This window comes from Pleurodeles waltl, chromosome 3_2 (assembly GCF_031143425.1).
Source record: "Pleurodeles waltl isolate 20211129_DDA chromosome 3_2, aPleWal1.hap1.20221129, whole genome shotgun sequence".
Lineage (NCBI taxonomy): Eukaryota > Metazoa > Chordata > Amphibia > Caudata > Salamandridae > Pleurodeles > Pleurodeles waltl.
Window position 1 is genome coordinate 76,202,177 of NC_090441.1, and position 15,586 is coordinate 76,217,762.

Genomic DNA, 15,586 nt, shown 5'->3' on the forward strand with positions numbered 1-15,586 from the left:
CCCCCCTTTAAGGCTGGTTGGAAAATATTCCTACTAAACTGTAGGTCCCTTCCACGCCACAAGCTGGAAATCTTCTCTTTTCTAGAAGATGTAAAACCTGATGTGGTCTTCCTCATGGAAACCTAGTTCCACAAGGAGTCCGGAACAGACATTGTCCAGGCCCTACCCCATGACTATTACATTGTATGCAGAGATAGAGAAGACAGAAAGGGTGGAGGGCTCACAATTATACTGAAGTCCTTGTTCACTTGCCTCACCGATCCTCTTCCACTTTCTAATTTTGAAAAGTCTTACACTTTATTTCCCTGTCTTATACATTTATGTTCTCTGGAGCTCTAATATACTGTCCAGCAGGCCCTGAAGGCCAAATCACCCAGGCATTACCTGAGGTCGTTGCCAGCCTAGCAATAAAAAAAAACCACATTTTAAAGTTCTGGGATCTTTAAACCTACATTTTGATGAGCCCGCAGACACTCAAGTGATCAGCCTCATGCTAGACCTTGCTGCCCTCCACCTTTGTCAAAGAGTAAAGGGCCTTACCCATGCATAAGGGAACCGGCTGGACCCCATGCTACAGGTCCTAGATCCTCTACCTACCATATCAACCAACCATTTCCTGATCATAATAGTCCTTATGACCCCTGGTCCGATCATACTGCCAAAACCATTGACCCGGGAAGACCAGCGCTGGTCTCAGATAAACTGTGAAAACTGGAAATGCACTCTTAGGAATACCACACCACCTCTGGGCTCTGACCCACATGTTGCTAATAGTAGGATCTCAGAATGGATACATTACTCCCTAGATCATATTATGGCCAAGAATACAGTTATTCTAAAAATAATAAGTCCGCCCCTTAGTACTCCCCTCATCTTGGAGCTCTCAAAAAGAAACTGCAAGATTGCAGAAATGGGATGGAGGAAGGATTAGGAGGAGCACAAAAAAGCAAAATACCGGGAAAAGTTAGAGCCTACCATACAGAAATCAGATCTGCCCAGGTCTCCTACTATGAAACGAGAATCAATGAGGCTGCTAACTCCCCTAGGGAGATGTTTAAAATTACTAAAACACTGATGGAACCCACTTCCAATGGACCACCTCAGAACCCTCTAACAAAAGGTGAATTGTTCTGGTCACCTACTTTGAAAGAACAATATCGGACATCTATCTCTCCCCTTTCAAGAGATGGAGGAAAGTCCCAATTCCAACCCCTTTAGTAACAGTAAGGAGATAAGCTCGCCTACCCTCTCAGAATTTCCCTCTATTACTATGGAAATCTTTGTTCCACTCTTCAGCAAAATTAAATCTGGAGTCCCACTCGACTCCACCCACGCCAGAATCCTTGCCCTCTGATCAGAAATAATTTTCCCTACCCAGTCAACCTCTCCCTGGTGAAGGGATTAGTACCCCAGCATGGAAACAGGCCATGGTTGAAGCCATCCTTAAAAAGCCCAATCTTGACAGTGTCATGCTCGTGAATTTTTCGACCAATTCTCTGCTTCCTGGTATAGGTAAAGTGACAGAAAACCATGTCAATAGGCATATATCAGAATTTATTGAGGCCAACTCCTTCTTTCACCACACCAAAACTGTTTTTTGGCCCAAACACAGTCCCAAAACCGCCCTCTTTGCAGTAGTGGGGGATGCTAAAAGGACATTAGATCTAGGGGGTACAGTTGCCATTATACTTTTTGATCTCAGCGTGGCCTTTTATACCATTGACCACCATACACTCCTCGATAGGATCCGCAAAGCCGGTGTCGCAGGGAAAGCTCTGGAGTGGCTTAGCTTCTTCCTGCAGGATAGATCCTTCCAGGAAACACAGGCCACTAAACTATTAGCCAGCTGCTTCGGAACCCTGTGTATGTTACACAAAATTCTGCCTTTGCTCCCCCAGCACTCAAGAAATCTGAAGACTAGTCATTGATCCTCTCCCGTCTGGACTTCGGTAACTCCCTCTACCTAGGCGCTCCCAAGGTAGTCATTCAAAAATTAAGGTTGCACAGAATGCTGCTGCCTGCATGCTGTTAGGGATCTGTAGGTATGAGTTAGCAAGATAAGGTGTGGTGTATCTTCATTGGCTTCCAGTTACCCAAAGAATTTAAATCAAGGCCCTGTACACTGCACATAAAGCCATTCATGAATGTGGTCCTCCCATTTTACGCTAGATTGTCACTCCCTAAATCTCCAAAAGGCTACTAAGATCTACCAACGCACACCTAGTTACCGTCCCCACTTTTCAGAAGAGCTAGAGTGGAGGATGGTCTTTTAACATGAATGTGGCCAAACTCTGGAATTCCCTCCCCCTGGCCTTCCGATCCAGAGACAATGAGCTGTGTTATCGAAAACTCCTCAAGACGTGGCTTTTTAAGAATTGACCCTCCAGGTGGTACTATTGGCCTTAGTGGAACAGTTTTTCTCAACTAGCACTGTGATGCCTAAGGGTTGCTATGCACTTTATAAATTATGTAGCATAGAATAGCTAAGGTAGGGGTCCGTGCGCCCTCCCCAAGATAGCTCCGGGGCATGGGGCCCCCTGGGCCTCAGAGAAGCTTGGGGAGGGAGGTCACGCCCCCCCACCACTTAATTTAATACAGCCTTGGGGGATGGGTTCGCCAGGGCCTCGCAGAGAATCAGGGCGGGGGAATGACATGGCCCTCTCCCCTCTAAAATGGTTTGTGCTGCTCCCCTGTGCCCTGGCGAGGCCTAGGGGACAAGTTATCCCTACCCTGCCCCCTATATCTTTTTTTAAATTTTTCTTTACTAGGACAAAGGACTGAGTCCACTGTTATAAGATGTCTGACTGCACATTGTTTTTGATATGGTAGCAGCCAATCGGATCTCATCTTGGGATATGTTGACACTGCAGCGTGAAATATACATATTTTTTTAAACCTTAATTTCTCCAAAACTACTAAATGGTTTTATAACAAATCACAAAAAGCACACTTTCTGGATTAAGATCTAGTTTTCTGGCAAGTTTGTGAAAATTAAATGATGAGTTAAGTAGTATGTAATTTGGTGCATACAGATTAAGTACAAATAAAGTGATTTTTACAGAAGACCAACTGCATTTCTGATAGATGGGAGGTGCCTTTTATAGTACCTTATCTAATTGGAATTGTTTTGTTGATAGTGGGCAATTATCGCTTTGAGGTGCACCCCTACGCTGAACAGAGTATCCCTTATTTGCCCTACTTTTTTAAATAAATGATTTAATACATTTACTTAATTCTGCGAGAGCAGCACAGGTCACCGTGCACCAGGGCACAGGCAATCTCCTCGACTTTATGCCAGCGAGCACAGGGGGCTTTACTCCAGTGGAGGTATGTGGGCATGTCAGGCCTTGATGGTCTCCAGGCGGTGTCCATTACTGGGAGAACTGTGGTCCCACTTCTCTCAAGCTTTGCGGTGTTCCTCCGCCCTCCAGCAACAAGGTACTTGTCGTGTTTGACCATTTCTCAGGCACCCAGGGCAGATGTCAAGGGATAATGCAGGCTGGCAGCACGGGCAGCTTCAAGAGGCATCCACCGAGTTTGGGAGTGAGCCTTGCCCCTTACCTTTTTATATTTTTGTATTAATGTATTCTTATTAGTTTTGTTTTTTATTGTCAATATTGTTGTTCCTATCAAACTATCTTAAAGTATATAGATAGATAGATAGATAGATAGATAGATAGATAGATAGATAGATAGATAGATAGATCTACCTGTCGTGTAACGATTACTGGTACCGTTGCTAATATAACTTACCTGAGATGTATTAACTCCCAAAGCAGTGCCTCTGGCGTGGCGCCTCCTGATGCTCTAGAACAAATTACACCCCAGAAATATCACTCTTTTGTGCTGAAATACCTTTACTTCTCACATGTAAAAAAAACACAGTCAAGGTACGAACAGATTGAAATGTTTATTCTACATAAAAATTTCACAAAATGGATAGCTGTTTACTTCAAAAGCTGAAAGGGAAGGGATATTTGGCAGGGAGGGGTTCTTAGAAAGAAGGCAACACCAGACGTTATAAAGCCCCTTTGACACGCAGCAAGGCCGGGTCACGTAAAAAACAAGGACACTTAGAACACGGTACGTCAAAGATACGAATCCAAAGTCTTTCACTCGTAAAAAAGATCCATTACAAAAAGGAGCCCAAGCAACACTTAAAAGCTGCCATTCCCTCTCGTGGGGCCCTGGGGAGAATACTGCATTCATATATAAGGCCCAGCAGGAGTTGAGGGAATCCACACCACACTCCGGACAACAAGGGGCAATCAACAGGACACTCATCTTCAAACAAAGGGGGAATATTGTCTCCGAGCACAAAGAATCCCTTCCTGGAACTTGGCATCATGCAAATGAGCCCCAATGTTTATTGCACGGTGGGTCTGGGGGAGATCTCTCTGTCTGGCTGTGGGTGGCAGGTTGTTAGCTGCCAGTCTGGGGAAAACAAGAGATGTGTGTGGGGTTCAAACGTGTGTGCCCGCGAGGAAGCAGCTTTGACCTGTATTTTGAAGTAGCACCAACACAGTTTGTAATTGTTCAGTCCAAAGCTCAGTTAGCGACCTGCCATTTATTGGCTGCATAAAAAGCACTGACTCGCCCGCTTCAAATAAAGCAATGCTCGAGTCAGGGGTGTGTGAGCAAAATTCTGAATAACTAAAATACAACAGCAAAGCAGACGACTGTTTGGCGGGAAGATCAGAGTTTGTAAAAGAAAAGCTCCTGTAAGCCTAAATGATGTGTGTCATATCAAGACTTAGGTGTTGTTGCAGCTTCAGAGCATTGGTGAAACCCAGACTGCCTTTTCAATAATGCCCAAAGCAGTATTTCTATGTGACAAGACAGCCCTACCCAACAGAGGACACACCCCAGAAAGATAAAAAGGTGATCTAGTTATGAGGCAGCAGAATCAACATCTAAGTCACCAAACATCTAAATCATGAAATGACCAAAGCTATGCAGCTAGAACTAGTTTGTGAATACAGACTACCTGCCCTCCTTAAAACTGTTTGATGGCTTTTAGTCCTCCAAATGAGATTCTTAATCATCTGCTATGCAGGTTACTATTGGTTCTGGCACATGAAGTTTGTGGGCCAGTAGATGTATTTTTAGTGGCCTTCGTTTTAGAAATTACACTAATCAAAAAGTGTAACTCGCTTCCTACTTTTCTTAAATTTCCACAGCCCTCAGTGGGCTCATAAAAACATCTTCCATCCAATGCTTAATTGCTTCCTGTATGTTGGGTATTCCCTGCTATGAGCAGCTATTTTGCAGGATAAAATTAATCTAAAACGGCATTTTTGCCAAATGCTCCCTATTTTTCCTTAACTTACATCGAAGTGGAATCTTTGGTTCGGACCACGGCCTACGGCTGGTTCTCTGCTGACTACAAACCTTACAGTCACCTAGACCTGCCTGTTGGATTTTGAAAGCCTTGGATTCGGTCAGTGATATGTTAGTTATGGTTCAGTTTAACCATGGGGAAAAGTATGACTATCTGTAAAAACACACCAAGATAGGTTACTAACCTTAAAAATAATTTTCTATATAACAGAATAATTTCCAGTTGCAATGCCAGACTTTGGAAATGTATATATTTTAATCTTTAATTGTATTTGCTTTTAAAAAAAATATTTTGTTTCTGTCTCTACTTTTCAATTTACGATGAAAGCAATATTTAAAAATTGCATTACCCAAAGAAGAAATGTACTTCTAAAACATCCACTCTAAGGTGTAAGTCACAATGAAAAATATTCACTTAACCTCTCCTGTTTCCTGTATCCATTCTTACAAACAGCCTCCAAAGAAGGGAGGGAGAAACAATTAAGAATCTGGAGAGGATTCAAATTTAATAAATAAACATGCCTATTGGATAAAAAAAATGTGAACAGCATGGTTTTAATAGTGGGGGAAATATTTGTGCACTGCTGCCTTGCAATTAGTCAAATATAGACTACATGAAAAACAACACTATAATATTAACATCACGTACAAACTCTAGAGCTGCTAGAAGGGCTCCAGTTGCCTTAGATTAGATTACGCTCAATAACACACTTGTATAGCCACAAAACACAAAACCTATATTGTAGCCAAAATTGCAACACAATCTAACAGCAACAGGTGTCCCGCTAAAGAAATATGCAGCCAATATTCTACTCAAAAATACCTTTTGTTGAAGAAACTCCCAGTCACTAAAATGAGAAAATGCAGTGAAATGTTTTTCTCAAGACTTGGGAGATTACAGAAGGGCCTTAGTAGCAAACCAAACTAAAGGAAAACATTCGGGTCCTTGTCACTATTTAGAGTAAAAAATGTTGGTTTCATTAGAAAAGCTCATGTAAAGAAATAATTACAGCGGGTCCAGAAACCTAATAAGGTCAAGGATTAATTTTCTGTTTTCTATTCATCTGCAGACCACTTCACAGGAGGGACTAAAAAGAATAAACCAGTTTCCACTGAGCTGCAATATATTCCTTTGACTACTCCAATTTATTACAGACATAGGTATGTACAATATTAGCAGGCATTCTGTGGCTTCCAAGTCTAACTCATATTTGTCCGAGTACCACACAATGTCAAACCCCCCGCCCAGAAACAGCTTAAATTTGAGCACCCTTTCAGATTGCACATTAACAGTCGACTCTTGGACTAAAATGACTAGTTGATGCTAGTGCTAAGCACCCATCCCTCTGCCCCAGATTCTCTGGAGAACAAAAAGATCTAACGTAAAGAAGATAAACAGAATATTCTGTAAATATTGTCCACCTACATCAAAGCTAATTGCTCTATGCAGCAAGACACACCGAAAATTTTTAATGTGCATTCCCTATGGCTGTGAGTTGATAAGTTATGAAAACCTAATGATAGGATCAAAGCTTCAGGCCTAAAAATGTCATGTGTAGCTCGTGCCTCAGTTAGGCAATCATGACCACAGTAATTTTGTTTAGTGAGAAAAACTAGAATTGTCTTCTAACAAGTGACTGTAACATTTTGGCTCTGAAGACACTTTTGTCAGGGAAGCATTGGATAATCTGGGTTCAGGAGATGAAACTTACATGGGCTAAGGGTGCTTCCTGAAAACCATCAGGCACATCAGTAGACCATGCTAGTGCAGCAGTACATATATTATCAGTGGCATAGCTATCATTACTTTTACAGGTGCAGTGGCCCTCAGGTGTACAGGGCCCAAACCACCCCAAATAAAAATTATTGACTGATGGGGAATCCTAGTGAAGGTGATTTCGTATTTTCACCTGAAACGCCTGTTTGACATCTACCAAACTTGTCAGTGGCCCACAAGGGTACTTATGAAAATTCCCAAACCATGGACCCAGGTCAAAAGTATAACTAAGGAATCTGGAATGAAGACAAGTTCTTGCCAGTACCATTAAAACTGTATTAATAAAAACACTCACCCAACCTTGGAGATTGTGGTAAGCTATTGAGCTATGATATCCGGGAAAATACCCTATTATGCTTAATTTGTAACACAATGTAAGATGTAAGGAAATATGTATGTAAGGAACTCAAAGTTTAGGCTTAAAGGGCGGTCAGTAGAAGCATCCTACACCAAAACACTGTAATGTAAAAGCAGAATTAATGATCATGACTGACAAACTGTTGGGTTTATAACTGTGTCCTTGAACACCCCAAACCAAACAGAAATCTGTTTGTAATATGGTTCTCCAGAAAGTTTTAGGAATAAAATTATTGTTTTCAAAATTGCTGCTATTAAGTTATTCTTTGAAACATTAATAAATAGTCAGGCTGAGTAAGGAAATTTAAACCATAAACCCAGCAAATGACTTAACCTATATAAAGGATAATAAATGAGGGCAAAGAAAACTAAGCCGACTTGGCAATAAGACTGAAATACAAACTGTCTCTTAAAAGGCACTGTAAAAATCTACACCACTTAAAGTGAGGACCAATCCATGTTCTATAATAACAGATCCAGTTATGAACTTCAGTTGAGCGTTTCATTTTTCCCAATGTGGCAGCTCAGCCATTTCCATCACCTGGAGAACAACACTTCAAAGCAAAACAGGGCCAGAAAGTAAACCTCTATGAATACCACATCCTTGAAGAAACCATCTCAGCGAAGAAAGGTATTAAATGGGTTGAAGTTATTGCTCCACAAAAAAGGAGAATTAGCTTATGAAGCGTACTGAAGGTGGCTAATTACACTGTACTTTCTCAACACACATGACATGCAAAGTTCCTGCTGTAGTTCTATAGGTGATTAAGCAAAAGGCAAAACCCCAAAATAATGCCTCTCTTGAAATCTCCAATAGTCCACAACAAATAAATGTCTGGAGTACACCCACTACACAGCATGCATTGTAATGCATGACAATTATAACACATCTACTACATCACCGTAACTACCACATAATAAGGTAGTATAGGTAGGTATAATGGGGTGAATATAGTAATTAAGAGGGTTATGTAGATAATAATATGCGTACTGTGACAAAGTAGTGGTAGGTGATTGACTGGATGTGATATAATTTTAGGTCGGTATTAATGACTTGAAATAGTATCATACAATCAGATGTGCACATGCACATATATATAAGTAAATGCATAAAATGCACATGTATACATTTCTATCTCTATACATATCAAAACACATGAGAATACATAAACGTAGAACGACCCACACCTTTAGCATGAGTCATAAGATCTTTTTCAGCTCCCAAAAAGAAAGGCTGCAGTTCCTTTAAAGGAGCCACTGGCTCGAAGCCCCTAAGTGTTGAAGCACTTAAAATTGCTTTCAGCACCAAAGTATGCACTTTTAGCTTGAAAGGTTGATGCTAAAAACCTCCTTAGTACCGAAAGGTTCAATACAAGGTATCTCGAATGACTTTATGAATGCTGAAAGGTCACCGGTTCTACAGATATCTTCAAAGGGAAGGAGTATAGATGGAAGCCTCCACAGATGTGGAAACCGCTCTTGAGGTGATGTAGGGGGGATATGGTTCTTCCTGGCACTTAAAAGTAGAGAAATATTTTTTTAATGTCGTAGTACCATGCTGCAAACATCTCACACGCTCTGATTAGGGAATTTTTGCCTCGGCTAGAGTATCTGCCATTTTCACCCCTAGGGATCAGGCACCCATCAACAGAAAGGTTGTCCCCACTTTCTGCAAGTAGAGCTAAGGGATACAACAGACTGAAAATGTGTACAGATATTGAAGAGACAGCTGCCCTCTGAGGATTCTTTCTTTATACTTGACGTGTGATAATCTGTGTTATGGAAGACTATGATGAGAGTGGAGCTCAAAGTATCTTCACCTCAAAAGAGTGATACTGAGCAGCATAATCAGTGGGGGAGACTTACATAGTGCATGGCTACAGCAATGACTGTATGTGAACACTGCTCTATAAATATTCACTACTGAGGTTTCCCAGCCTCAGGATGGAAAATATTTCAAGTATGTGATCTATGAAAGATTCAGTGCAGAGTAGATAAATAAAAAGTTCCTAACTGAACGGTGGAGAATCGGTAAAACAATTCCTAACACGTAAGCCTCTGATGATATATTTGCATTAGAGACAAATTTAAAAGATCAAGCAACTTTCTTCTCTGTGTGGTGCAAAAATCAATATTTTCTTACTTATACCATTTAAAAAGGCACTATAGTTTAGAGACAAAAAGCAATGTAAGAATTTTTAATTTAAAAAAAATTGAAATTTAAAATATAAATGTGCTGATGCCTGTTCTTATGGCTGGATATTACTTTCTGATTATCATATCTAGGGAAGGTCTCTGGCTTTAGAATAGTTTTCTTTCTATCTTTCATCTTACATTTCTAATGAAAAGTGTTTCTGCTCATTCTGGTGCATTTCAGATAACCTAAAACCGCTCTAGACCTGAGATGTTAGTTAAAAGTCACTTTTCTTATACAGACTACTATGTTCAATTAGGTTAACTGGCTTGGACAATCTGATGAGCTGCAAACCTGAATGTGGATTCAAGCCAGGCAAACCAAAACAAAGATAGCAACCAAGTCAGATAAGGATAGTTGACGGGCAACCCTTCACCATCAACAGATCTTCATGCTGAATGTGCTGTCAAGCTTGATGATTGTGGAGGAATGATGTTGCCTTCATTGCCCATTATGCTGCTGATGGTTATCCATGTCCCAATAGCCCTTGGCGTGTGTCTGGGTGAGGCTGACACATACAGCCACCCCTCTTAACTCCATATAGTGAGCTTATCTGAGGTTGTGGCTTCAGATCTACCTCCCCCCGGTTCCAACCCCAACTGATTCTGCTTTCCCATCTTGTCAGGGTCCCTAACTGCATTGGAACAGTTCTTGGTTATGTCACCTGCCTCCATAAACCCATGCAACACCAGTGCATTTACGTTTTTATAAATACCATATAACATCATATAACCTTATTCTCATTGGAATCAATGCATAGTGTAAGAACTAGATAAACTGTTGTCAACAGCATAAGGTGCTGTCCTTCACTGCTTTGTGCCTAATCAGTGGATATAGTGGAGCTATCAATTCCCTGAGCCATGTCATGTATGCAGATAACTGCTCTGCTACCCATGCCTCTTCCAAGCATTTTAAGATTCCTTACTTCAGCCATGACTTTCAGTTTTCAGAACAAAACACTGGCTATGGGGTCAAGTGGAGCAGGTGGAATCTTGAAAACGGTTAGAAGTCAATTCTGGTTCATTCTTACTGCAATCACTAGAATTGAATTATCTCTTACTGACTGTTGGAGGGTCCAAGCGCCATAACGGTATAGGTTGAAAGTGGGGTGACTAGTTCCTTTCGTGTTACTTCAGGCTGTCCGTCTCACCTTCTATTTGCAAAAGAGAATACCTTGAATTTAAGTTCCTCATGATTGGGAAATGGGTAGGTTCAACATTGAGATTAGCTTATTGAATTTACACAATAGGTAACTGTCCCAAAAAGTGAACTAGCAAGCCACTTACATGGGTTAGGGGTGCTTCCTGAAAACCATCAGGTACATCAGTAGACCATGCTAGTGCAGCGGTACATATGTTATTAGTGGCATAGCTATCATTACTGTTACAGGTGCAGTGGCCTTCAGGTGTGCAGGGCCCAAACCACCCCAAATAAAAATATGTCCGTTTAACCACGCCAGGGGAGCAGGGGCTGTTCTGTTGCATTAAAGGCTCCTAGCACTCTTGCCAGGCCACTGTCTCATCACTAGATGATTTATCCCTGAGCTTGTAAATGGCACACTGCAGTAAGGACATGGTGGTTGTACTATCAGAGCATTTACACCATTGTCTCACTTATATCTCCATTAAAGGACACAACAACATGGTCTGCAAAAACACCCCGGCATTACTACTAACACCGGCTCCACACATATATTGCTATTTTTGCTGCGTTTCCGCCCCCAGATGTCCAAATGTGTTTCATTCCAGGAAAAGTTGCTATCGAGCACTAAAAATTTGAAAGTTTCAACAGCCCAAAATCTCTACTGACAGGATGGTGAATGTGATTATATTTTCTTTACACCCATCCAATCACATCCCTGACAAAAAACCATAAGATCAGGATACTGCTGTTTTCAAGCCCATCGTATTGTGTACTTGTTGAATGATCTCCCAAAGCAGCAGTGGCCCATAAAGCCAATGGACTTGAATTGGCTTGACCGAACAGAACTGGCATTTGACAAATCTACGATTCTGAACTAAATGTCGGCCTAACAGGGTCTAATATTGATGTTCAGCAAAGCATTCCTTTTGCCACTGGCACGGCTGATAGTGTTTTATAAGAAACAATCTGCTCGAAGCCTGACTGGTGTTGTGCATAGAAAAGAGGCCACGCAGGTTCATTCTGGGATTTTCTTGTAGGTATTGAGCCATCTGCCAGCTGTTGATGCAAACTAGATGGGATAGTTAACAATGCCAAGGAGGAGCCCAGGGACGGTGCTAGAATCTGATGAGGTGTTCTTTGGCCCATGCCTGCATTACCAGAGCCACGCATAGCTTTGGCTGGATCACAGGGTGGGAGGGAACTCCCAGTCCGAAGAGGACAATGTTGGCAGAATCGCATCATATTCTGAAACAATTCTGGGCCTAGTTGCCTCGGCACACATTCTGTCACCATCTTAGTTCATTATTCTCACTTCCTAAAACGCCATTTGTAAAGAAATAACCGTTTGGCAGTGCTTTTGGGTTACCACAAACAGAAGTCGTCTGCCTTGGAGGTCTTGGTGTACAGAACAAACGCTTCTAGCTAAATAAACATGTTGGTACTAGAATGAAAAACAGACATTTGGCAACAGCACAGAGAGAGCTGTGTGTGCATGAGAGACTGAGTGAACTAAAAGGGATTACATGTGTGCAGGTGTCTCTGTGCAGCAGCAAACCGACTATGGAAGCTGCCTTATTCCAAACAACCACCTTCAGCTCAGGGGCCATGAAATCCCATTTCCGAACTTCAGACCTGCATATGTTGGGGGGGAAGCCGGACTTCAGTTATTTCCTGCCACTGATAGCTAAGCTCTCTGTGCCCCATGCTTCATCAGCAGTGATCTGGAGCTGGTAGACACAGGTCCACACACCACAGTGCTACTTGTGTGTGTATCTTAAGGGGAAGAGGGTACCCATCACTTGTCAGAGGTGCCACTGAATCAGGGGGTGAGTGCCTGAGTTGTTTTTCTGGCCTTGTAAACTGGATTACGATTCACTTGCTGTAAATGAAGGTTCATTTTAACCGGTTTCTTTACTCTGCCGAAGATCCTCAGACATTGCACAGGATATTGCACACTGAGCAGGTTTTTGGGTAACAGCCCAGCACTGTCTGAAGCCCTTCCTTGATCTGATCCCTTAACTATGCTGCCAGGACAACAGCCAAAGCCGGTGAGGGTATGAAAGACCAAAAGTCATCCGTTGGGAAGGACCAGCACAAAATCCCAAGTTCCATAGCATGAGCATATCCTTAATACTTCTCCTCCCGCTAGATCTTAAAAAACGACCCAATACCCCAGCAAGAGCGAAGCGCAGAAAGCAGTTTGGAGGTTAACGATGAGTCCAATGTCCTTTAGCGCTAAAGGGTGGGGGCTAGGAAGCTCTGGTTTCCAACTCAAAGTGCTTTGGTCCTTAACAGTAACGCTGCCACTGCACCGACAACTCTATACAGGGGACCCCAGTCTGATCCCACTCCCCACCCAATCTTTGCATATATCTGGTAATAAACAAACATGCACACACACACACACGGGTGGACAGAATTCAGTTAATATATACCCTCACTCTACCTTCATTTATAACGCTGTCAATTCAGCTGCTGCTTGCCTGCTCTGCAAACAGGGTGCTCAAACTCATCTCTGCACCAATAACCACCTTATCCTACACAGGCATGCCTTGGGTGAGTTCATTTACACTCTGATTGTGAAAAGAGGTCACAACTCACCAAAGGAACGCAAGTCAACACAATTAACATTGTCTCTTGGGCCTTGACTCTGCCTAATGTCAAAAACTACTTTAGCCTAACAAAATCATTCAGTCTTAACTTGATCCATGTTGACCCACCCAAATTTACATATTGATTCTAATAATATCTGAACTTTAATACAGCGTTAAACCCTTACGTCTCGAAGCCCCGATTATATATGTTCTCTTATCCATTTCAATAACTCGCTTTTTATAGCCCACAGGCAGAGGAAAGTGCTATGCAGGTTGCATACAGTTCACTGTAGTAGATGCATTAACCGGCTGAGCTATTTTAAGCCACACTGCGAGCCTTGGATGCAACGAGCCAGAGGGATCGACGACAACCGGAGCCACCATCAATTTAACTGACCAACTGGAACCCCTTTAGCATTTCCAACTGCCTTGTCAGTGGTCTTGAAAGCGCCGCATTCAACTCTGGTGCAACAGGATGCATCTTGCCAGCTTCAGTGAAATGAACTCTATCCAAGGCAAACTCCTCCGAGTCAACCCCTCGACCAACTCCGCCCAGCCCCTCCATACAGACACACAAAGTGTTACAAAAAGGAATGTCATGCATATGAAATCCACGTCCCAGTGGCAGGAATGGTCTCTCTTTTCAAAGTAGGCTATGTCCAGTTCGCAGCTCCAGTTGGCAGTGGCTGGAAGGTCAACCTCACATTGGCATCTTTCTTTTCTTGTTCCATGATGAAATAGTTTGGGAACTATCCGAAAATGCCACCAAATGTGGAGGCGATAACCACCCCCAACACCACGCAGCATATAATAATCATAATCTTCTTCTGTTGATCCAGAATCAATGCAGCATTGAAGAAAGAATAAGAGATGGCAAGAGTTAGCTCATGGTATACCAGCAGCATTGCAGACAAATTACATACTATTAGAACGACTAACAAGCGGCCAATTCTTTTGTGTTTTACAGAAGTGCATGCACTTTGTTGTCTGCCTCAAAGCGCTCAGAGGCAATGGGCATTTAAAGAGGTAGGACATAAAAACAAGGATAAATCATGGACTATGAAGGGTAACAGAAGACTGGAAATGACCGATTCAAATGTCATTCGTTATTTAGTGACACAATGCATTCCCATACTTTAACAAACTGTTCTCTGCTTTTTCCTTCAACGCTTTGAACTCTTTAGTTCTTGCAGCCTAATCAAAATATATTACAAAAAATCAAAACATAAATATTTAATTTACAAATGAGCCCAACGTAATTGTCTATGTAGTTAAAAAATGGACACACGCAAGGACAGATCTAAGGCAGTATATAATAACTACAACAAAATCTGGGCAGTTTTTCCACATGAAAAATGATTATTCAGTAGGAGACTCCACGAGCAGTCGACAGGAAGGAAAATCTAATGTACCAAACACAATAGGGCCCTTTCAAACTTGTACGTAGGTCAGAAGCAACGTTCCATAATTTACAGCCTTCTGTGCATAACAACCTACTGTGTATAAACCTAACATCCTCCTTACCCAGAATCTGGGATAACTTCCTTCCCTTGTCAGACCTTTTCCTCTTTTAATCCATTTGAAACAGGATTCTTGCATGGAGAACGAGAACGAAAACTTACTAAAGTCTAATCCTCGTTCTCCATCATCTCTGTTAAATTTATAAGCTTAGAATAGCTCTGCAAGTATACCAATTATGACAGAGACTTCTGGCCTGCAGATTCCTCACCTCTGAATATTCCGTATGTGTCAGACTGGATCGGAAAACTTTTCAACAGTACCCCTGTGCGGCGGTAGATGCATCTGTGGAAGCTCTGCACTGATGCCGTCCAGCTCAAGAAATGATGTGCAGATCATAAACAGGTCCCACTCCCCCATGCTGACTTCAGTATCTTTCTTTCTACACCACTAGAAGTGGATCTGGAGCTCTCATCTCTTTGAGACACAGCCTCACAAATTTAATAGTGTGCAAAAGAACTGTCACCTCCCAAAATACCCGGTAAAGACTGTTGCAAGCAAATGTCTGTGACAGATCATCATCAGGTTTGCCTGTGCTGCCTGGGTTTGAGTCACAACTGTAAGACCTGCAGTGACTGTAAATCTAAGCTGGACTTGCCCATTCCTGCCACTCATGCACCCCCGAAAAAAGGTGTAAGAACATCTCCATGCCTCTTATTTTCA

The 15,586-nt window shown here is 42.1% G+C and overlaps 1 protein-coding gene across 1 annotated transcript in view; it reads right to left on the bottom strand.

The window, feature by feature from the left end:
* Window positions 1-9,015: 9,015 nt before the first annotated feature.
* Window positions 9,016-15,586, bottom strand: part of STX1A (syntaxin 1A) — a 702,444-nt gene continuing 695,873 nt past the window's right edge. Inside the window, exon 10 of the mRNA XM_069226788.1 lies at window positions 9,016-14,232. Coding sequence (XP_069082889.1) covers window positions 14,155-14,232 — 78 coding nt within the window. The 3' untranslated portion in view covers window positions 9,016-14,154. The remainder of the gene's footprint in view (window positions 14,233-15,586) is intronic.